The sequence below is a fragment of the Botryllus schlosseri genome, chromosome 16 (assembly GCF_051294905.1).
Source record: "Botryllus schlosseri isolate E-star chromosome 16, Bs_hap1, whole genome shotgun sequence".
Taxonomy (NCBI): Eukaryota; Metazoa; Chordata; class Ascidiacea; order Stolidobranchia; family Styelidae; genus Botryllus; species Botryllus schlosseri.
The window spans coordinates 345,712-370,893 of record NC_137251.1 but is presented as its reverse complement, the minus strand read 5'-3'; the positions used below and the strand labels follow the sequence as shown (position 1 = coordinate 370,893).

Here is a 25,182-nt window from a genome sequence, read left to right as displayed (position 1 = left end):
CATCGATGAAAACCATGTTTATCAACACGAAATTTTATGGCTCTTGGTCAACGAATAACATTACGATACTATCGTATTTGTCGCGTGATCGCACTAAAGAGCTGAATCTCAGTCTGAATATCGGAGAAGATTGCCAAGCTTTGAAGTCGATTTAATTTATCATTTCGATTTGCCAACGATTTATTGTCATTCGATTAGGTCATTTCAAAACACCGCAAGATTGTGTTGATAAATGGCAGCAAAATAGACATTGAACTATTGTTGTGTTCACGTTTCGTCTTATAACTGCAGCAAAGCCACGAAGTACCGTTCGTGCGTCCAGAGGAGGTCAGTAAAGAGCTACTTATACTTTTTTGAAGTAGTCAAGTCGGTTATTTTGCGCCATTTACTCGAGTACGGTTGCGATGTTAGAGTTAGACCAGGGGTGGGTAATTATTTTTCCCCGCGGGCCAAATTAGAAGCAAAAATATGTTGGCGGGCCGAGTCAGAAATTTTAGTATATCCAGAGTATACATTTTATTTCTAAATTGGAAGCAGTGCCCCCAGACCAACCCCATCGAGATGCACGACGTACTAAATGTATTGTAGGCCTATAGGCCTACACTAATTGGCAACGTTTATGCCCTAATCACGCGAAGCGCGGAATTTTTTCATGATTCATGATTCAATCGGTCAATAATATTGGTAATTGCAAATAAATTTATATTTGCTATATTGCTATATTTTTTAACCTCTCTCAGCCCACGTAGTGGCCTACTCAGTTTTACCGCTAGAGCTGAGAGGTACCGTTTTGGAAATATTCGGGAGGGCCCGTTGGTATATAATTACTTCGTTACATGTTGTTATCTCGTGACCTACCGTCGGCTATAACGTGAAAAGATATTGAAATCGCCAAAGCGTACCAAACTAAAAAGACGCACCCGATTCCCGATTGGTGTTTCTTAAGAAATTTACTGACAAATTTACTGACAAATGTTGCCTATGGACAATTGAACTTCGTGGTTTTCGGTCAACATAAGGGCAGTCCTTATCCGTCAAGATTTTCTCGCTTTACTTAGTTAATTTGATCAGCAGTTACAATTGCATTGCCTTGTCGGAATCCTCTGTTGGCCTGAAGTTCATTTATCTTGGTGCATCGTGGCGCGGTACAATGACTAACGCCGATATGCCAAATTCTAAAAACCATTGATATCTAAATCGCGCCGAGCGCGAGAAAAATTTTGAATGAAGTTGCATAAATTTTCAGAAAATACCCTGTGATTTATGTTCAATTGTTCATTCACAAAATAATTTTGGGCGTCCGTCGAGTTCGCCACCCAATTTGGGGGTTCGGGGTGCGGAAGGTACGGTCCCGAGGATAATGTATAGCTTATTGTCTTGGTAGCTGGTTTTCGAGAAGCGTGCAGCTTGCCGAAATGGCCTCGTTGTTTGGCCAAGGTTGCAGTTATTAACCATCTTTGAATTTAAACTTTTGGCTTTCTTTTTTGACATCTTTTATGGGTGGTGATATATTCATTGAAATCATGCGCACTAATTCACTTGTTTGACGAATTTTGGATTTGGAAACACGTCGCGTAACAATTTGAAACACAGCCATGTAATGCGTAATGTCACAATGGAAACAGAGAAGGTTTGGTGACTTCTTGGGACTTTACTTCTAACGGCATAATTTGCCACTTTGACTTTACTTTGAATCTGCATTAGGCATGTGGGGTACGTATAGGCTACGTAGTGCGTAATCACGGTATGTTGAAGAACAGGCTTGATGGTAAACGTATTTCCGGTTCAGTTTATACATCCTATGGTTTTAGTCCACTCAGCAGCATTAAAAAGTAGGTTTGATATTTTAAACTTCAAGCAACCTTTCGCGGGCCGCACAGAATCGCTCGGCGGGCCGCATTTGGCCCGCGGGCCGCACTTTGCCCAGGCCTGAGTTAGACTATATACTTCCATTCCTACTTCACAGTTCACACTTGACAAAATAGGCCAGGAATACCAGTAACCAGGAACGTTGATATACGATAGTGAAATATATTCATATAGAAATAAACCCGAATATATTAGGCCGACACTCGTCAGCCACTGGGAGAGAATTTGAAAGAAATTTGTATATCAAAAATGATATCATAAATTATCCGGATTTTCATGCGAATATTGACATCGTATTTGGTGACCAGAGGTGGTCAGTAACGAAGTACTTCTACTTTTTCGATTTACTCAAGTAGTTTTCCTCTACTTCTGGTACTTACTCAAGTAGATCTGATTTTCGCTACTTCTAATTTGGAAACGTGGACTCTGACTTTTTTTAGTTTTAGAGCTGTTTAGCACACCTCCATTCTGGACTAAAGGCATGAAATACATATTCCGCTTTTAGAACTCGTATTCATATTTCACTTTTAATTCCCAGTATCATATACTATGAGTTATATTCAGAGGTGGTCAGTAACGAAGTACTTCTACTTTTTCGAAGTACTCAAGTAGTTTTCCTCTACTTCTGGCATTTACTCAAGTAGATCTGATTTTTGCTACTTCTACTTCTACTTCATAATATTTTGTGATCTACTTACTTACTTTTCGCTATTTTCAGTTTGTCAAGTAGAAGTAGTTCAATCTTCCAATCAGGAAAATAGCCTGAGGAATTTCGGAGCTGTTTTCACGGAGTACCAACATTTAATTTCCATAAAAGTTGAGTAAAGCCCAAAATTTTCGTCGCGCTTGGCGCGCAGTGGTATGGGCGTTGCCAGTATGATTTCCCGCGAAAGTATCGATCAATATAATTTATAGCTAGCGGGTTGGCGTGATTGCGTTCACACAGGGATATCTAGAACTATATATCTAGAAATCCCTGAGTTCACACCACATTGTCGCCCTTCGCCTATATGAAATGATTCATCGCAGTACATGGGGCTCATCATAACGTTTGAAACTGATGTTTCGCAATCTAGCATTTACTTGTCATATTTTAATCTCGCATGTCCATTAGACTCTTCAAAAATGACTCTTTTTCTCGAAACGTACTGGCTACTTGATAAAATTGTTAGGTTACCTAATTTAAGCCTACACACAAAATTTGGTTCAATTCCAGCCAGTAACCGCTTTGCTACAGGAGAAGTAAGTTTTTATTTTTTATTTAAAATAAATAATAAAAAATTTGAAAATTTTCTGTTCACCCCATGAAAGTGTTAGGCTGTCTATAGAAACGATGCTCACCAAATTCGGTTCAATTCCAACCAGTGGAAGCGGGGTTATTGCCGACGAAAAATTTGGATTTGAATAAAATAGTATTTACGGTGACCGATTCTTTGTTTATTTATTATAGATGTGCTCACCGTAAATACTATTTTATTCAAATCCAAATTTTGAATTGAACCAAATTTGGGGAACATCGTTTCTATAGACAGCCTAACACTTTCATGGGGTGAACAGAGAATTTTCAAATTTTTTATTATTTATTTTTATATGATAAATAGAAACTTACTTCTCCTGTAGCAAAGCGGTTACTGGCTGGAATTGAACCAAATTTTGTGTGTAGGCTTAAATTAGGCAACCTAACAATTTTATTAAGTAGCCAGTACGATTTGAGAAAAAAAGTCAATTTTGAAGAGCCCTAATGTCCATGGCGCTTCCTAACGTGGAAAATTGGACTCTGACATTTTATGTTAGTTTTAGAGCTGTTCCAGCATACCACCTTTCAAACTTTCTGGACTAAAGGCCTGAAAAACGTGTTCAACTTTTAGAACTAGTATTTATGTTTATGAAATGTAGAAAATACCGCTATCAAAGAGAATGCTTACGACGCCATGCAGAGTCGAAGAATGTAAATTTCGACATGCGAACCCTACTGACTGATCCACAAGTACTGCGATATGTTGTTGAATATGTTAGATCGACGAGAGGAATATTGTAAAACCTTTTTATGTGCACATGTGTACCTATCTCCGTTATATTTTATGAACTTTCTGTAGGGTTTAACTTAGTTCTGTGCGTGGCGCAAAAAGCCTTCAGTTGTGATAAGCCCCACTCATGCCAATGTTTTACCTATAATAATAATATGTTTCATTTTCAATTCCCAGCATCATATACTTTGAGTTATAATTAATATCAGTTCTTTTGTATGGATAATATACATGTTGAAATATAAAAGCAAGTGTAGTAATGCCTTTAATTTCCGGAAATAAAGCTACACAATATAACATTTTTACGGTCCACCATATTTTTTTATTAACATTTACTAATTGCGAAAAGTGTTTACACCGTATCTTATACAATACAACTTCTCCGTATTTCTCATCGACTAAACTACGGACCTTATAATATGAGGGATGGCGCCATACCATGCTATTTTCTAAAACGTGCTGTTCGAGAAAACAGTATAAGTACCGCATTTCCATATCAATCCTATCACATTCATCCCATGATGTGGACGAATGCTTATGCTATCGAAAATTGGATACCTGCGGATGCATCAATGTGAATCAAGCTAGTCACCTTTCGCACAGCTCATTTGCACCTTTATACAATCCATGTGAACTAATTGGTATCGTTTTCAAAACTACTTACATACTTGAGTACTTTTAGAGTCAGTCAATTCTACTTCTACTTCAAGTAGTTTTAGATTGCTTATGAAAGAAGTACTTCTACTCGTACTTGAGTAGATTTTTTCGTCGCTACTTCTACTTCTACTTGAGTAGCTTTCTTGACTACTTTGACCACCTCTGGTTATATTTAATATCAGTTCATTTGTCTGGATAATATACATGTTGAAGTATAAAAGCAAGTGTAGCAACGCCTTGAATTTCCGGAAATAAAGCTACACAATATGGCATTTTTACGGTCCACCATATTTTTTATTAACGTTTACTAATCGCGAAAAGTGTTTACACCGTATCCTATACAACTTCTCCGTATTGCTCTTCGACTTAACTATACGGGCCTTATATGGGGGATGGCGCCCTGCCATGCTATTTTTTAAAACCTGCTATTCGAGAAAACAGATGATTAGTATCGCATATCCATATCAATACTATCATGATGTGGATGAATGCCTAGCAGGCCGTGTTATTTTTGGCATATGCCAAAACTGCCAAAAATAACTTATTTTTGGCATTTTTCGATTTTTATTTTTGGCAGTTTTGGCATCGCCTTCTAAATAGATAGTTTTAGCCTCGAATTAGTCACAAAAACGCTTTATTTGGGCTAGTTTGTCAAAAGACACCACAAAATGTGCAGCATCCACGTATAATCAGTGCCATCAAACAATAATAAGAAGAAAAAACCTAACGATTTCATAGGTTATTAATACCAAACGAAACCACAAAATGTGCAGTATCCATCGGAATCGGTGCCAATAAGCAAAAAAAGAAAGAAAAGCCTAACAAACACGCTCAACAGCTGATTGTTACAGAGCTTCAAAATCTTTGAAGGGCCGAACCGGCTTCCATTCATCATGAAAAGAGATCACTTCGCCAGTGCCATCGATCTCATCGCGGAAAGAATTTTCTTCCCGATCCTTTTCCAGGAGTTTCCTGTGTTGTCTCTCAACACATTCTATTTAGGAGCCCGACTATCATTTCTCCTTCAGTCTACCGATATATTTTCGGAGGACTTTTTGTCACTTCAAGTGGCTTTAATATTACCAACTCGCATGGAAAAGTCCTGGGAAGGTTAGCTTGTTTAAAAACATTGACGCAACAAGACTGTCTGGCAAAACGAGACTATCCAGCTCAGAAATAGCCAGACAGTTTGTTGCGTCACAATGTTCAACTCGATCACAATGCACAAATCGTGGTTGATTTGGGGGGTTCCAGTTCCATGAGCAGAATATAATTTATATTTCAATAACCAGTACTGCGGCAGCTTCTCATTGATACCAGTTTTATCAAATTTAGCGCTCAACAAGTCGGTCAAAAATGGTCGTAAAATTGCCTTTGGACAAATGGAAAGTATGACGTAAACCAAATGCAGTCAGCCGTTCAATTTCACTGTGCTTTCACCCCTAATGGATGGGCTGGACCCAGATTAAGAAACCTGCCTTTCACAAACGCTCTTCTCGCTTGTAACGCAGTCCTGTTAACACAACACCATGAAAGAAATACACTATTTGGCAGGCTGTTTTATTTTTGGCATATGCCAAAAATTGCTTATTTTTGGCATTTTCAAATTTTTATTTTTGGCAGTTTTGGCATCTGGCACCTGAAATGCCAAAAATAACACGGCCTGCCTATAAGCTATCGAAAATTGGATACCTGTTATGCATCAATATGAATCAAGCTCGTCACCTTTCGCATAGCTCAATTTGCATATTTTTACAATCCATGTTGACGAATTAGGATCGGTTTCACAACTACTTACTTACTTGAGTACTTTTAAAGTCAGTCAAATCTACTTCTACTTCAAGTAGTTTTAGGTTGCTTATGGAAGAAGTACTTCTGCTCGTACTTGAGTAGATTTTTTCGTCGCTACTTCTACTTCTACTTGAGTAGCTTTTTCGACTACTTTGACCACCTCTGTTGGTGATACGATTGTTGTTATACAATAAGGGTTACCATATTGTAGCGTCCGGAAAGGAGGGCACTTTTGCAAATCACAAAAGTCAGAGTACCGGTCTAAAGAACTGCTGATTTGAATTTTTTTACAGTAAATCCTCTTTTGTTGACTAAAAAAGGTCGTTTTTGCAACTTGACTCTCGGATGACCCACTTTTATAAAAAATACTGTTGTGTTGACTAACAAAAAAGATCTTTTTTTCCGCTTCGACTCCCGCTCGGACTTCCATATTACAGATTTCGCGTCATTTATGGCTTTTTTGTTGTGCCTGTCGAGTGGCCTGCAATGGCTGTCAAATCCATAAATGAGGACGAATTGCCAAAATGGAGGACATTTTCGATTCCTGAATAAGGCGCGGAAGACAAATCCTCCAAAAGGAAGAAATATGGTAACCCATATATACAATGTTCGTTTGAAATATACTAGTTGCTGACAATAGCCCCTGTCAGCCGAAAATATATGCGGCGAAAATATATCTACTTCTATACCTCTACTTGCGAAGAAATTTACGCCTTTTCTTTCATGTCTACTTGACAGGGACAGGGTTCTATATATCCCTGCTACTTGAGTACAAACGAAGACTATTTTGGGCACATCTCTGGAGTCTTCACAAAATCTGGCCTTTATGATGGAAGCACATAGTCTGTTACCTCGATTCGAGTTCAAGTCCCATTCGATTGACGCGTAGCAAACTGGATTTCACGGCTGCTGCGTGGTCGATCTGAATTTGTTGGTATGAAAGCAGCGCCAATGCATTGCATTTCAAGTTGCGTCACGTGCTGCCTATAACCCTCCATTTAAAGCTCTTCTAATCAGATTTTCACGATTCGGTGATTTATCAACATTTTTGTCCGCGAATGGCGATGTAACGCGAACTTCCTCGTTTCATTGTGTCCGATTATGGCGTGTATCTACGCGTATTACGGCGTCGGCGTGGAAGAATAATGAGATCTCGACTTGAAAGGGATGCCGCTGCGTGTGCGAACCTGTTTAGTCGTTGCTTGACTTTGTTCGCGTTTCATCTCGACAATTTCAAACTATAACGACGGAAATCAAGGATAGCGGGTGTCAATGTCTGGTCATTCGGTCTTGTAGGTGTCGATTTGCAGCGAAATCTACAAAGCCGGGCACCAGAATTGGATTACTGCATAATATTTTGCTTTTCCAAATTTTGAACTGGAATTTCATTTAGATTACCATTTGAATCACTGAATTCGTAAAAAAAACTTTGAAATTGAAAGAACTCCGAATTAGAAAGAATTATAACAAAAATTATTACATTTCATATCAAAGCAGAGTTGATTCTCATCAGCACGAAAATGGCAAATGTCTCTATACACCGCATTATACAGTTCGCCTCCATTTTGAGGAGAACCGGAAATCTGATCAAAATTAAAACGAGAGCATTTCACAAATAATATTACCAACATTTCGCTCCAGTGGTTTCCGACGCAGGCAATATCGCCCCTAGTGGGCGATTTCGAGAAACAAGAGGGGTATACCAAAGGCGGCGAGGAGGCGAAAATGTTAGCACTTCTAGTGAGATATATGTAACTAACACGACCAACAAATGAATGTGAAAACGGCTTATTCTAACGTGAAAACAAATGCAAACTCAACGGAAAGTAGACGCGGAAACCGGTTTTCCGAGCACCTACTAGGGATGGCGTGAACGTGAGGTTCACGTTCGCGTTCTGTGTGTGTGAACCTTGGAAATTTAGAGGTTCACGTTCACAAACGAACCTTGGTGGGTTCTGCACTGTGAGCCTTTTTCATCTATCACAATATTCACGTTATTTTAGCATCGTTGGTTGAAATTTATTGCATTTCAACTGCAGGCCACTCTATGCATGGCGCTGGCAGCATAATAAAATCAACACTAAACGAGCATGCACCTTGACAATCTCAAAAATGTTACCTGCTTTGTTACAAAAGTTTGCTAGAAATATCCAGCTTTCTCTTTGTGAATATTTAGTGACTTTCTGGTGTGAGCTTGACTCGAAATCACACAGCATCAAGAACTAAATACGCTACATGTAGGTATAGTCACGCTGTATATTAATATAGGCTAGCACTTCACTGAAATCTAGGGTTGGAATTAGTGATATGACGTCACATGACGTCATGAGGTTCACGTTCACACGAACCTGAACCTTTCAGAGGTTCACACCATCCCTACCATCCCGGAAAATGGCTTTTTTAAGTAAATTCACAAGCGATCAGAGTTAGGGGAATCAATTTCCCGATTATCTCCTCTTTTTCGGATCTGTAAATATGGGGGGGGGGCTAGGAATTGTGTCGAGAGTGATAAGTGGGCGATGAATCGAACAGGTTGGGAGGCACTACTCTAATCATTGTAATTAGACAACTAGAATTATCTACAGCTTGGGGACGGCCATTGATGGAACCTCTACTCTTCCACAGTCATGTTGAAAACCAAATGTGTACCTGTGATGCAACGCGCTGTTATTTTGAGTAGTTCTCTAGTTCTTGATCTAGTTGCACATTTAAAACCATTTAATTGCCGAACAACTACAGAAAACACTTGTCGCCGTTTGACGTGAATTGTGATAGGCTATACTGCTGGTCTTCTGTTGTATTGTTGATGTTGCAGCCATTGTTAGCTCAGAGTCCTCACTATTTAGGAACAGTGGCTTAGCCAGAAGTGGACTATGGGGTCGAAACGCCTCCCTTGTCACACTTGTACTGATGTTCGGTGTCCGGACAATACCGAGAAAACCATTACCGAGAATGCCATTACCGAGAATGGACACCACCGAGAATGGACATTACCGAGAATGGACACCACAGAGAATGGACATTACCGAGAATGGACACCAACGAGAATGGACATTACCGAGAATGCAATATATGCAATGCAGGCATGTTATGCATATGCACAGGTCGTGTGAGTGCATCACGGCGTTGCCACATTCGGTATCGATGCTCAGGTATAAATTTCTCGACAACGTCAGTCCCAGTAAGCTATATTCTTGACATTCGCCATTCTCGGTAATGTCCTTTCTCGGTGGTGTCCATTCTCGGTAATGACCATTCTCGGTAATGTCCGTTCTCGATAATGTCCATTCTCGGTAATGGCCTTCTCGGTAATGTCCATTCTCGGTAATGGTTTTCTCGGTATTGGTATAGAACCCTGATGTTCATGTGGAAAGCCGATTCGATTCCGAAAAAATAAAAGGCTGTATTGGAATTAGTCGGTTATTTTTAATTGGTTGGTTGGCGATTTTTAAGTCGTTAGTTCCAGTTGCGCATTTTGAAAATCCAGTAGTTTGCACAAGTCTGACACACAATGTTGAGTGATTATGTGATCTCCGAGACTTTGCATTTTATTCCCCTTGGCTGACTCCAACAACGGACTCTACCTCGCAATAGCCGTCGCTCGCGTGCCAGGTTGTCGCAAACCAGCAATGTATACGATTAGAGTGTTGTGACGAATATAATTTGAGTGTGACGAATGAATTTAGGCGTCACGCAGGCACCAAAACAGAGAACCTCACAACGCAGAGACGAGGAACATTTTAACTTGAAGGAAATCAAACGGCCTTGCTGGCAGAGCAAATTGTAAGCGGATAAACGCAATTTGGAAAATGCTCCAGATCCTGAGCGTGACGTCGGCTTGTTAATCACGTCATAAACGATTTGAATTATTGATGCCGGTTGGACAACTCGAAAATGTTCAGCTTTTCCAAACTGCATTAGGATGATAGATAGACGTCTCTTTTCAAATCAGATTAGAATTAGAATTATTGAGTTCGCAAAATTTAGAAATTGAATTGCATTCTGAATAAGAATGAAACACAACAAAATCAAGTTCATTTCATATGAAATCAGACTTGATTCGCATTGAGTCTTTTCAGCAAGATTAGCTCGTTTCGCACGATGCAGGAGAACAACAGACACATTTCACAAATTAGATTAGATCACCGGAATTTCACTGTAATTAATCCAATTAGACAACTAGGCCCATAGATTATTATTCTAACTGTCCAAGTCTCGTGGCTGTTTTTCTTACTGGAATCGGCTTAAGGCCACGTTTGGAAGCCTTGATGTCTCTGGAATGACAAACCACGAAAGAGAATTGCAGGTGAACAACTGGCAGACGATCTATTTCAATATCGACACCTTTACTCTGTCCGACAACGTTATAAGGTAACAATTCCACGTTATTGGGTCACAGCCACTATTGTGTGCTGCTCTTCCAAGCACCCATTCTAGTTTCACTTTCGATATGATTCGTGCATCAGTTTGTGCGACATCTATTTCATGCAATTATACAAATGTCTGTTATCCGTCACCGAAATGATTGGTCTGAAAAGTCGGCCAACGTGTGACTGGGTCTATTTGGAAAGCACAGCAAATACAGAATATCCTCGTGGACCATCTGCCACATTGTTGACAAATATTGTAACGTTACCAGTCGCAGTACTGCGTCACGATACCAAACTGGTCATAGTCAGGCATCGCATTGGCATCGGCTGTCGATTACAGATTACATAACTGATGATGGTGCCCATATTTTCAATGAAGACGGAGCTATCTTGGTATCGTATATATAAACAAAAACAGCCAATTTCTAGCGAGATAGACGTGTTGAGTGGGCAATGGCGTGATACAGTCGCGCTCGATATCGATACCGTCGACTTCCCAGGTAGTCTAGTGGTTAGGATTCGTGGCTCTCACCCACGCGGCCCGGGTTCGATTCCCGGTCTGGGAAATTTTTCCTACTAAAGGAGGACTCCTCATTTAACGTCCAATTCCGGCGCACGGAAGTTGATCAATTTTTATCTCTCTGCTACTAAGGTATAAACTTATTTTTGTAACGGATTTGTTATTTAAAAAGTCTTGGAGGCGAAAATCTTTACTTTTCTATTCAGTATAAATATTGATGATGTTGAAATAATGACGAGAATAATTTATTTGACACTTGTCATCATCGCATGTGAAAAATCGTATTATTTGAATTGGTTATTGTGAATAAATAAACGTTCCCAGTCCGGGAATCGAACCCGGGCCGCCTGGGTGAAAGCCAGGAATCCTGACCCCTAGACCAACTGGGAGACGACAGTGTTAGACATTTTTATAAACTTATTCTCTCGCCTCGTTATGTTTAAAACGCAGGATTAGGTAGAGTAGGTGAAATTTGCTTCGAGATCCTTCATCCGTTCAGTAAATCCGACTAACGACATATTAAAATGATTGTTTGCGACGATATCAGCAATTGTATATAATTAATTAATTATTTTGCGTGCATCAGCTCGGTGTTGTTCGTGTTTACGTTGTCGCTGTACCTTTTTGTATTGTGACGCAATTATAATTATCTAGTTGTCCAAGTCAGCCTGTAACTGTAAGGTATATCCATTTTAGCATCAATACCGAGATAGTGTGCCACATTTGGTGCGATTACCGAATAAACCAGTTGTGTGTGAAGCTAGGTTCATATTACTTTCAAAATTGAAGCGACCTAACAGCGCGATTGGATTATACCCAGACTGGATAAATTTCTCTTTAGTATCTTGCCTATATAAAAATCAAGCGCAGTTCATATCTAATCAGGGTTCATTCTCATAAGCAAGACGATGGCAAATGTCTGTACAACAAGCTTGACTCGTTTCGCCCGATAGAATTCTCCTTATAATTAAAATGATTGCATGTCATCATCATTCATTGGTTTATTAGCAATTTTATCAGTTCAATACACCACAAAAATGCGATACAATGAAGAGAAAGGAAGATGCCGAAGCGACTAGGAGTTGTCTATGGAATCGGACACCCACCTTGGCCTATAGGCGATGTAAAGAGGCGGCATGCACACTGAATGAAAGTAAAGAAGATAGTATAGAAAAAGAAAGCGACAAGAAATAGGGCGGCATGTCATGGGAAGCGAGATCGATAGGTCAGTCGTGGTCCGGTAATCTTGAGGATGGACTGTATTTATTTAGTAGTAATTGCTTGTATTTCGACTTGAATGTGGACATGCTCGTCGACTGTCGGATGGCCGGCGGGATACTGTTCCACACATCAGGTCCGGCATATTCGATGGAGCGATGATCTTTTCGGTCGATCATATGATATTTGGACGACGTGGACGCGCGTGCGTTGTACTTGTGCGCTTTTGATTCAGAGGTAAAGAAGTCATTGAAATATTCGGGGCAACGACCGCAGTGAAACTGATACATAAACTTGGCGATTTCTAGTTTCCGCATATCTTCTATGTTTAGGACGCCGAATCTCTTCAGCAGCGACTTAGAATAGAAAAATTTCACAAAGACAAATTAGAATTAGATATAGGCTAGGCATTCCGCTCTAATTAGTCAAATTATACCACTAGAATTATCATCAAGTTCTCCAAGTCAGGCTGAATCAGAAATGTAAATAACGCATTTGGAACAAAACTGCATTAATTAATACAACTGAGAACAGGTGTTGCTCGTGACTGAAGTTGTTAGATTTAAGGTTATGTGAGGCAAAGGATTGGAAATAAATGCATGGATCTGATTGAAAATAAATTATGGCGCAAAGGCAGAGCAGATTGTAAAGTAACGAAATCGTTGCAGTCATTAATCATTTTCGTGCTTGACGGCTCGGAATCTTACCACAGGCGAGCCATTGTATCTAATTATCAGGCGTTTGTCGCCACTATGCCCAGCAACAAAGTGAATCTCGCTGAAAGCCTACTATCAGTATCACGAGATAAAGGCCACGTGCCTACCTTCGGCGAGCGCGGGCAAGCGAGCTGATCGGATAAGTTCAATTGCCAGCCTTACTCTGAATTTTAATAGGCTTTAAAATAGCGTCGCTTCAGATAACAGGCTTTTAAGATGTTCCAACAGCGATCCATCATTGCGCGGATCGTGAATACATTTACATAAATTATCTACGTATCGAAATGAATTTTGTTTTATCGTGCGCTACACAGAATTATACGTAAATACAAACTAGTTAGTTGACAATATACGAACTATAGTTTTTTTATGATTGGTTCTAGTTCTAATTGTGGTTATAGAAAAGCGAGTAGTTTTAGCTCTAGTTATAGTTGTGCATTTTGTAAATCCAGTACGAGTCTGTATCTTACAGACATTCTTCAATGTTGGCGTTCGCCTTTATTTAGACTAACTGTGCATCTGATCCGCTCGCATCAAACTATATTGTCATGGCGCAGTGTTGCCCTTCTGCCAGAAGGAAATAAAAAGCAATTCGCATTTCATTGATGGGAACTGGCTTATACGCCTACAGCGTACAAACTATACCGTTCTAGTTAGTAGACGGTCAACCAACTACTGTATTTTGCGTATTATAATTCTATAAGTTGATAGATTTGAAAAAATGATTCGTTCTAGTTCTAGTTCTAGTCCATCATTTTGAAATCCAGTATAGTTTGTACAAGTCTAGTTGTAGAGTCACCTAAATTTTGTAAGCGGAACAAAATCGATAGTTCTTCATGGATATGGTCAATGTAGTTGGCGCCGCAAATTTTTACTCAATTGCGAGCAGAAGTAGTGATTTCCGAGATGTGTCAAAACTGCTTCAAGTAAAAGTATAAAAACTAGAAGGTCCGAAAAGTAGTCAGTATAGTTTGGAAAAGTGGATTTGGTCGAGCTTTCTCATACTTTCGAATTTATCTGTTATTCTTTTCCATCCTGTGTGCATGCCTCTTATTTACATCGCCAAGGTCGTTTCGACCCCTTCCTATCTTATCGGTGTATCGCAGTATTGTGGTGTTCGAATCTCAGTGAAATTATTGATAAACTGATACCGAAATAGCAAGATCCCTCTTCGCAACGCGAAATGACTAATGGCACTACAGATAGATTTAATTTTACAAAACGTATTTTCGAAACTGCCACGGGGTTTTTAAGAATATTTCAGAGATAAAAATGACACACACTTATACCTAATTCCTGTCTACATTACGATGTCGAAAGTGCGTAAAAATGTAGTAGCTTTGCCTACATAACTGTACAAAGGAAGTAGTCTGAAACACAACTACCTGAGTAAAGTGCAAGTATGTAAAACCTACTTGAGTACTTCGAAAAACTAGGTGAACTTCGATACCGACCGTCTCTTATGATCGCAAGTGTTGAAAAGAATGATATTTCAACTATTTCCGACTTTGAGCAGTCGCTGCTCGCCCACGAACAGACTTGAATACAGCTCAAGGAAGATCAACTTTGATAAGTAATCCTATTACGCGCGCAAAATATGTTTCGGAAGTATTCGACAAGGAAGGCCGTTTCTGTAATCTCAGATTATCGCTCAAGTTTAGAAAATGATCTGGTCGTGGGAAAGAAAACCTACAACGGCTACAAGTGCTACACATAACGCAGATCACTAGTCTGGATTTCTAACTATGAAACCGGCTGGCTATAACTCATTTTATCGCTTGTCGTTTTGTATTATATTATTTTTTTTTTCATTCAGGGCGCATGCCTCCCTTTTACATCGCCTAGTCCTAGGTGCGTGTCTGATTTCAAAGACAACCCGAAGTCGTTTCGACACCTTCCTAGCTTTTCATTGTATCGCAGCCATGTGGCGTTTTGAAACGATGATTCTGATTCCGATTCTGATACTGACACGATTATCAGTGCACAAAGTTATATCTAAGTGATTAATATATTCATACTGAAATAGACCCGAATATTTTCGGCTGAAACTCGTCAGTCGTAATCGTCAGCAACTAGTAGAGAATTGAAAATAACATTTTATATCAACAATCGTATTTGTTCATATAGGATGGTCGATATACAACGTTTACAGTTGAATAATATATTAATACTGAATTAAACCCGAATATTTTCGGCACTGGTCACTGGTAATCGTCTGCCAGTAGTTGAGAATTCAAAAGAACGTTGTATATCGACAACAGTATCACTAAATATAACGTTAACGGCATGATAATTCGAGGAATCAGTTGGCTTGAGCACATTGTATGCTATGTTTAGATCATACACAAATTCATTTTGTTGACACAAACTAGGTTGGTTTAATGCACGTCGACTCCAAGGTACGAAAATGAGAGAGTTTAAAGTTATTTGAAATCTCTGCTAGTTAGATAGCTACCCCTGACGAGTGTCAGCCGAAAAGATTCAGGTTTCTTTCAATGCAAATATATGGTTCAACTGTATGTTGAAGTTCTGTATACCTCCAAGAGTGTCTTCCATGTACATTTACTCGCATTTTTCACCCTGCGTGATCCTATTCCCCAGAGGCCGGATAAAAATTAAGTAGTTTATATTCGATATAATAGCGATTATATTTGACGTCGGCGTCCTTCTCGATCTAATTTGTTCGACGGGGGGCGAGGAATAAATATCCGGACTTTTCATCATCGCGAGAACGACGTTACTTGGAAAGAAATATCGGTATCAGCTATACGTCATTTTCCCCATATCTAATCGGGACAGGTGATTTTTTCATCAATATACTTCATTAGACTTATTAGCGATAATGCTATGGCTGATCACGACTTCAGGACTTCACAGAAATATCGGCATCATTCATATAACAATAAGGTTACCATATTTCGGAAGCGGGCAGTTTTGGACAGTTTATACAAATCATAAACGTGTTACGTGATATTACAGGACTAGAAAACTGCTGATTATGAAATTTGTACTGGGAATCATGTTGTGTGGACAAAAAAGGTCATCTTTCCGGCTAGACTGTCGAACTACCCACTTTTTAACGGTTGTTGTTTGTGGAATTCATGGTGTTTGTCGACTACTATGGTCATTTACACCAGGCTGATACCGCTTAGTTTTTATTGCGTATCTGCCGACCTGTAGCACGGACCGCTTCGAGGCTTTTTGTAAGATGCCGCTTACGCGGATGAGATGGCGAGGAGGAGCCTATATAAACCTCCATCACTTAAGTAGGAATTCTGGAGTCGACCTCGATCGGACTCGAACCCACAATCCATTGGTGTTGTAGCTGTGGATTATACCACTACGCTATCGCGCCACGGTAATGGTAATGCGCCAGCACGGTAATGGTAATTTTGTGGTGTTGACTAAAAAATGGTCATTTTCAAGTCCTACTCCCGAATGACGCGCTGAAACGTCCGAATTTCAATTTTCGCGCCACTTAGGATGTTTTTTAGCTATAAATGAGAACGGATTTCTAACAAGGAGGACATTTAGGCGTCCTCGGAGGACATTTTCGATTTCACGAAAAAAGAGAACAAATCCTCCTAAAGGAGGACGTAAAAGCTAATCGGACAATTCACAGCGTAATGGTAGGGAGCCAGAGAACTATAATCTGCGGCTGCTATAGGCTGGGAATCATCGTTTGTAATCAAGTAGATCTAGATAGAACGTAAAACATCGATGACAATATATAAAGTCTATAGTCCTTAAAGTATAAGTACATATAGAAGTGGCGATTTCCAAGTAAGTAAAACAATCAGTGTAACCTTGTTCTGACTAAAAATCAGAAATCGTTAAGTTAGAAGTGTCTAAAATCATATCCGCTTGAGTAATTTGCGCAAGCAGCCAAAATCGACTTGACTTACTCTGATGAAGTAGAAGTATATACTTCATTACTCACGACCTCTGCTTATAGGCGTCCAGACTTTAGCTTATTTCATGCCCAGGCATAGCGATGACTGCTAATCTGTGTTACAAATAAATGCTCTGAAATTTTGAAATTGTGCCTTAAGCTATATGCCATATCTTTTAAATATCGGTCTATTGTATGGTCAAGGTGATTGATTTTGTAGGTATCGGCTCAAAAATCCGATATCGACTCTAGTCACCATATCACGAACTGTGCGTGTATAGAAAAAGTGTCGGAGCGTTTTGAAGTTGCAGTGTAAAGTCTACGTGCACTAGACTTCCGCTCACAACCGAGAAAGCGACGATTATAGAGTCATGGGTATTGTCTGATCGTAACTATATTACCTTGTGATGTGGATAAAATCTGGTCATTACCATCGACAACAAATGAATGCGTGTTTGAATTTGACAGAAGCCGACATTTTATCACACACATTCATATTCAGTGCAGTTCCGTTTATTAATTTATTTCGCCCTCTCATTACATGACAATATCGACATAAAATCAAAAGATCGGAAGATATGACGTTACCGGCATGAAGGCTTTTTGAAAGGCTACTTCAAGTCGTTTCGATACCTTCTTATATCTTTTCATTTTGTCGCAGTCGTGTGGTTTTTGATATTCTGGTTAAGTTATTGGTAAAGGTTTAGAACCACTGTGATAGTCTCTTGCAATTCGTGCAGAACATATGTACGAGGGCGGGTGTTGTAGGCTACTTACGCGCTTCAGATTCCAAGACACTTTTGCGATTTCTGATTATGATTGCAGTCAGTTGTTTGAATGCGACCAGTCACGCTTCAAGCGGATTACCGTTCATTACAAAAGCGATGTCGCCGGCATGAAGCGGATCATTATTGTGTCGCTATAAATCATGTTCTATCGACCGCCTTTGATAACTAGGCTCAAGGAAATTTTACGGCAGAGCGAAGTTCCGTGGGATACACTATTTCTCCCACTGTTTCACGTCGCGCCATGGGAAGGGTGTAATACACTCTAGTGGGAAATACATGTGTTTGACATTCCCCTGCCAATGAATTTGGATGGCAAGATATAGGTATTTAGCAAGCAAGCTCACAGTGAGGCTCATGTTTGAGAAACTCAAACGGCTGGGCAAAACCGGGTTCCCGGGTGATTCAATCCTGAATCGAGTGTTATAGGCTTTGAGTTGAGTATCACTAGCTGATCAGGACTTCACAACATTATGAATGATTTGGAAAGTTCAAATAGGAATCTTTCAAGGGAACTCAAAAATATAATCACATCCACATCACACTAAAGATGATTTGGTATGACCTCACCTATTCCATTGCACTTTGTGGCAATGATGTGGATCACGACTCCACAGAAATGCCATTACCTACCAGTAACGTGCGCAGCTTCGTACATGTTTCGTATGCGACGATACGACCAATCGAGGTTTACCGCCTTCCACGGTGAAAAATAGTATCGAAATTATAATTTCCATGGATACATTAACTCTTAGTGGCAAGAAGCGTATCATTTCAATACTTGAAAAATCATTTCACACTAATCGGCCACGAATCATGAGAATAGCAAACTCGAAGCATAACTGCGAATAGTGAGCGCTGCTGGTTCACTATATTCTGTTACAAATTCGTACCCGTCACGCCACAAAATCGACTTCCTCCGGATAAGGTAATAAAGTCCGGCTCATTTACATAATTTGTAATCATAATGATCTCTTGTACGACATTGCACGCAGTTCGGATGTCACTTTGGCCCGCGCGCTATCGTAAAATTGGAAGCTCGCGTGCCACACATCATAAAAACCATTGTTTGGTTTTTATGATGTGAGACACGCGAGCTTCCAATTCTACGCAACAAAATTCACGATCGCGCAGTTCTTGAGGGAATGGTCACAATTTTGGAAACTCTCCGCAGATACTACTTGAGTTTTAGAGCAAGTAAATTCGAAATTCGAGGCTTGCTGTACTAATACATGTCGGACCGTCCTCATGCATCTGTTTACACAATTAAAACGCCATTGTTTTCGTTATGAAGGACAATATTTGCGATTGAACTGCACAAAAGGGACCGTCCTGAATTTATTTGATAATTCCTACTTGTGTACTTCCTTTCTGTACGAAATAACCGGGGTAACAGTTCAATTTGCACGTGTCAGATCGAATAATATGTCGTAATATTGACAGTGTGCTATATATATTGTTGTGATAGCACCGAGGATGTGATTCACAGGCCTTGACAGAAGCAAACGGATCGTTTGACTATAGTTACTGAGGATAAACCCAGACGAGCATCAGCCGAAAATACGATGTTCATTTCAACACGAATATATTATTCGATTGAAGAGTCGTTGAGGTATAAAACTTTAGTAGAGATTCTTGGAGGTACAGAACTTCAATATGTAATTGAATGGTATATTGATATTGAAATGAACCTGAATATTTTCGTCTGACACTCGTCAGGGGTAATCGTCCACGACTAGTAGAGAATTGGAAAGAAGATTGTATGTCAACAATCGTATCACTAAATATGACGTCACAAGCATGAAATTATTCGAATTATGTGAGTGTCAGCCGAAAATATCGAGTTAATTTCAATATTTACGCACTATTCAATTAGGACTTCAGTACTTATAATACTATCTTATACGTCAGTAAATATAAAAATTTCTTGCCAGTTCTCTAATAGTTGCTGGCGATTACCTTTTCAGCCGACAATATTCGGGTTTAGTTCAATATTAAAATATTCTTGGATCGATAGACTATTCGGGATAAAAACTTCTGAAAACAATTGCATAATATATTCATATTAAAATGACAAGAAACAGCGAGTTGGTTTGTAAGCGTGGATCCTGTACGATTGATTTTCAACTGCGATTGACTAGACAACATCAGCGGGGTAAATTCAGCGTAAAGGAAGGCTCAATGGCCTCAGAACTACGTTACCATAGCTCTAAACAAATTGACTCTCTTCCTGAAAAGGCGATCAATTCGAAATCCAGTCTCGGACGCTGGGAATTCTCAGCTCCGTCGAATTGATCCGTTCTTTTTTCAAACCTCTATCAGCTGGGTGTACTCTCTTCCCCTTTCTCTTCTATACGCCTGCAAGTGTGTTTCCACATAAAGATCCTCTGCGAGAGACTAACGGGGTTAGTCGCAAGAATGAGTATTGGCGAGGGAAATGTACGCGCACTAGCACGGTGGTTATATCTACCGTAGAAGCAGCGGATCGATATTAATAAGATTCTTCTTTAGCTGGCTGTAATACGGAGAATTTTAACACATTCTAAGTGTACTCAGTAACTGATATGGACTAAGCATTTCATGAGACTCTTGGAGATACAAATAGTGTTGAATATTGAAATATACCCGGAAATATTCGGCTGAGAATCGTCAGTATCTATAGTCAGAAATCCTTCACTGGTTTCTGACGAGTGTTAGCCGAAAATATTCCGGTTTATCTCAATATGAATATATTATTCAATTGCATTATACGGAAAAATCAAAAGTGTACTTGGAATGAACACAGCGTAAGGAGGGGAATTGAAATTTCAATAGGCTTTGGAAATTCACTGTGTTCATTGCGAAGGCAAAGGATTTGAGAGTTAATTGGCTCAATATATAGCTGGAAGGTTTCATTATTACGAGAATGGACGTGATCAATGCGAGGCGTATGATATTTCGCAATTAATCACCGATGGCACTAGTGTCAACAACAAATTCCAAGTATTTCAGCGAGTAAAGAATCTGTAGTTGCAATTTGCTGTGACGCATGCGCGCATGTCCACTGTCTATATCGAGAGAAAATCAATTTCTTGTGACCCAAAGCCAGCAGATGTCACGAAAGAAAATCGAATCACCAGGGGAGATGGGGGAAAATGATCCGCCATTTTACGAATCTCAACTCCCACGAGAATCACTCTCATTCTGAGACTAGAGGGCAGATCTGACTTAGAGGACAGGAAATTCTTACTGGTTTTGATTAACATATTCAGTTACATATTTAAGTTTTGTGTACCTCCACGAAACTTTTAAGACCGGTTTCCTAATATAACCGAAATACCCGTCATTCTACTATAAGATTTATTACTTTCGGCGAAATTTCTCTAGCTCTATCCTCTCTATTTGTTTCAGAATAGTCCCAAGGCTTTAGGACTTTGATTCTCTATGGTACGCTCATGCTGACGAGCACCCCAGCAGAAAATATTCGGGTTTATTTCAATATGAATATACTATTCAATTGTATAGTATATTGAAATCCTGTACCGTACCTCCGAGAAGCTCTTCATATCCCCATTCTAATAAAATGTGCGCAAAAATATTACCGGTTATTGCCGTTCATATGCTGCATGATTTCATGCGTGCGCGTCGATGGACTGATCGATATTTTAATCATGAAATCGAAAAGGATTAATCTCTTTCCAAATCGCAATATACATTCCCTGGATTATCGAATCGAATTTCACCTGACTTGTTTCCGGATTATCCCCTTTTCTCCATATATGGCGATAGGTGATGGTGAAGGTTGATCGCCAAATAATGGTCGATTCATATATCTATGCGGTGTGCAATTGCGTAATATATTCGTATTGAAATGAACGCGAATATTTTCGGCTGACATTCGTCCATGGATAATCATCAGCATCGAATAGAGAAGACCAAATATTCGAGTCTGTTTCAATATCAATATATATCTATTATTCATTCGTATTCTAAAGCTCAGTATCTCCAAAAGTCTCTTGAAATATCTATGAAGGTTTGAAATGCTTCCATTTTATTTTGGCCCGTATCGCCTTTTCGCTGCCCGACAAATCTTTTACACAGTAAAATCTCACAAACTCTTGATGCTCAGAAAGATAAATCATATTTTCCCGCTCTTATTTCAGACATCCCTAACACGTTTAGCATGCTAGATGCAGACGATGAACCCAATTCCTTGAAGATGGCCACCGCCACATCGGACGCCGGCAATCAAAATGGCCAGGAAGAAAGTCACCAATTTCCGCCCATGGACATGGACGCGCTCGACCAGGTGAGATCGTTCGTTCGTTGGCGCGTTTATACAACGTTCTTCTGAATTCTATACGGACGATTACCACGAAAATATGCTGGTTTATCTCAATATGAATATATCATTCATTTTATAATGAAGTTCTGTACCTCCAAGAGTATCTTCGTTTATTTATAAATTGAATCCTTGAAATTAACCACAAGACACCCATACTTGGGCCTAGAAAAGGGAAATAAGAGACATATGCATAGTTGCACACTCAATGAAATGCAATAACAAATAACGATTTTTCCTACTTCCTAGTTTAGTCAAGTCCGTGCTTTTCAGAAGCCAGCAGTGTTCGCGATCGGGAAAGGCAAACCCGGTAAAGTGTCTAAGAAACGTCGACGGGATCGCAGCCCGAGCACCACTATTAAGCTCAGGATGCAACGGAGGTCAAAGGCGAACGATCGGGAAAGAAACAGAATGCACGGATTGAACGACGCTCTAGAACAACTCAGGCAAGACTACTGATTTTGTATATACCTTCACGAGATTCAACTCATCAATTATTTACAGGAAAGCCTTACCCGCGTGTCCGGACGACACGAAATTAACGAAAATCGAGACCCTCCGCTGCGCTCTGAGCTACATCAAATGCTTACAAGAAAGAAAAGAGAAAATGGACCGAGACGAAGCCATGTATCAAAGTCAACAGCCAATCTACCAGCAAGGACATGGTCAGTTATTCCAGTCCAATTCTGGCGTCGCCGGTGGCATGAGGCCAAACCACGGATCCATTGTCACACAAGAGGGTCAATATGCGCGCGGCGTGACGTCACAAACGGCTCAATATCAGTTAGATCAGCAGCCTTGCCACGAAGTCAACAACATGGGATTGATTGCGGACGTTCTGCCGCCAGAATTGAACGAGGATGAGATCAGAGATTGCATCATAGACTTTCAACAGTCTTTAATGACACAACCGTCTTGTGATGTCAACGCTATCGCCACTATCACGTACGAGTATGAGAATATCAACAACAACTGTTTCACGCAGCAAACTCTACCCGCGATGGCTCTACCCAGTCAGACAGCGACAGCTTTGGGTCCGCCCACACCTCCCTTCTCATGCAGCAGTCCTCTGATGACCACAATCAATCATTTCAGTTTTCCGCAGCCCCCTACTCCAAGCGATTCCGGGGATTCGCCGTACAGCAGCCCACAGAAGTACTCGAGTTTTAGCAGCCACCCCTGCGCGCCTCGACCTCCAATCTTCAACAATTCCGCGACTCCGTATTACGCTCTGAAATAAATCCCCTTCCGCTGTTGCGAGACTGTAACCTTTTCTGAAACTCTAGACTAATTTCACGGCAAACTTCAATCATAGATAACTCTCATGCATGGATCTGCGAAACGCCAAATTTTGAAAATCGTTTTGTATCACTTTTTTACGTCTTTCCTACTCATAATACGCTACTGTACGCACATTTACGGTATTTATATTTCTTCCACTGACTTCCGAGATCAGCAGTCATTGCTACCCGTTTCTTCCCGACTCTTCTTTCGCTATTTAAATATGAAATCGAATGCATTTGAAACTCGGGGCGTGTTGTGAACGAATGTGTGGGAAATTAGTATATTCGCCTTCAATAACTTCGATTGCAAGATCCAATTTAAAAAGACTCTTGAAGGTACACAGAACTTCAGTACAACAATAATATATTCAGATCGAGAAAAAATAAACGAATATTTTCAGCTGACACTTATCAGGTGTAATCTCAGAGGTAGTCATAGTAGACATCGTTGACACTCAAGTAGAATTAAGTAGAAGTAATATCAGCACTCATATATAGGTAGAAGCGGTGAACGCCAAGTAAGGAAAAAGTATGTATTTCTAGGCCTAGTTTAGCCTGAAAAAATAAACTGAAAAATGTCACGTAGAAGCAGTCTAAATTCGCTGAACACTTGAGTAAATAGTGCAAGGGGTCAAAAATCTACTTGGGGTGCTTTGAAAAGTGGAAATATTTCGTCAGCAACTATAGTTCCATAGCAGTTTCATAGCTTCTTGGAGGTACAGAGCTTCAATATACAATTGCATAGTATATTCGTATTCAAATGAACCATGCTGGTAACGTCATATTGTGCGATACGATTGTTGATATACAATATTCTTTCCATTTCTCTATACTAGTTGCTGACGATTTCCCCTGACGAGTGTCAGCCGAAAATAGTTGGGTTCATTTCAATATGAATATACTGTTCAACTATAGTTCCATAAGCGGCACATTGAAAATCAGCAGAGTATCCCAAATCAACGACGTTCTTTTCAATTCTCTACTGGTTGCTGACGATTACCCCTGACGAGTGTGACTCGAAAATATTCGCATTTATAATAATATGAATATATTATTGGATTGTACTGTATATGGGTGATCCATATTTATTGTGAAAATCTCCATCAGAGTAAAATTCTGCTATGCTTACAGCACAAGGTTTGAGGTTTCAGTTTTAATTTTGGCTAACATCCGCGACGTGTTGACGTCCATCCGGAAATAATTTCTGGTCATCTGTTCTCTCGCGATAGAATTAAAATGGCGGGGGTAACTATAACCCGTTCGAGACAGCTCGAAAATTCGCAAAGGGTTAATGTGTTAGCTGCGCTTTCCGTCTGTCGCGTTTTGCCAATCTCAAATAACGGAACACAGGAAAGGGCTGTCGATGTTTGCGTAAAAATAAAAATTCGGATGTCGCTAAATATTGTCCGACTCGATACTTGGAACTATTTGCGCCTCATGATTATTGCAACAATTTAGCAATTGAAATAATGTATCCGCATACAGAAAGTCCCAATGATAGGGTCAGGCTAGGACTTTAAATACCGTAGAGAGAGTTTCAGATATTTGTCAAATATACTGCAGTTAAGAGACTATAAAATCAATGGTGCACATCAGAAGCTCTTGAAATATTCACATGTGAAGTCACGATAAAAAGATCCGGTCGTCGTCATGTTATAGATGTAAATTATAGTCATATTGAAATAAACCCAAATATTTTAACTGTGAACGTATAATTCAGTTGTATATTGAAG

General features: G+C 39.8%; 1 protein-coding gene and 2 non-coding genes across 3 annotated transcripts; 2 read left to right on the top strand and 1 right to left on the bottom strand.

Moving 5' to 3' along the window:
• The first annotated feature begins 11,208 nt into the window (after positions 1 to 11,208).
• Positions 11,209 to 11,280, top strand: Trnae-cuc (transfer RNA glutamic acid (anticodon CUC)). Its single transcript has one exon. It is a non-coding gene; the product is annotated as a tRNA-Glu (tRNA).
• Positions 11,281 to 11,551: 271 nt separating this feature from the next.
• On the bottom strand, positions 11,552 to 11,623 carry Trnae-uuc (transfer RNA glutamic acid (anticodon UUC)). Its single transcript has one exon. It is a non-coding gene; the product is annotated as a tRNA-Glu (tRNA).
• A 4,109-nt stretch (positions 11,624 to 15,732) lies between these two features.
• LOC145459104 (uncharacterized) lies at positions 15,733 to 24,518 on the top strand. Its single transcript, XM_080337706.1, has 4 exons — positions 15,733 to 15,967; positions 21,988 to 22,133; positions 22,440 to 22,612; positions 22,671 to 24,518. The coding sequence occupies exons 2-4, from the start codon at positions 22,008 to 22,010 to the stop codon at positions 23,404 to 23,406; spliced, it is 1,035 nt and encodes a 344-aa protein (XP_080193832.1). The 5' UTR covers positions 15,733 to 15,967; positions 21,988 to 22,007; the 3' UTR covers positions 23,407 to 24,518.
• Positions 24,519 to 25,182: the final 664 nt, after the last annotated feature.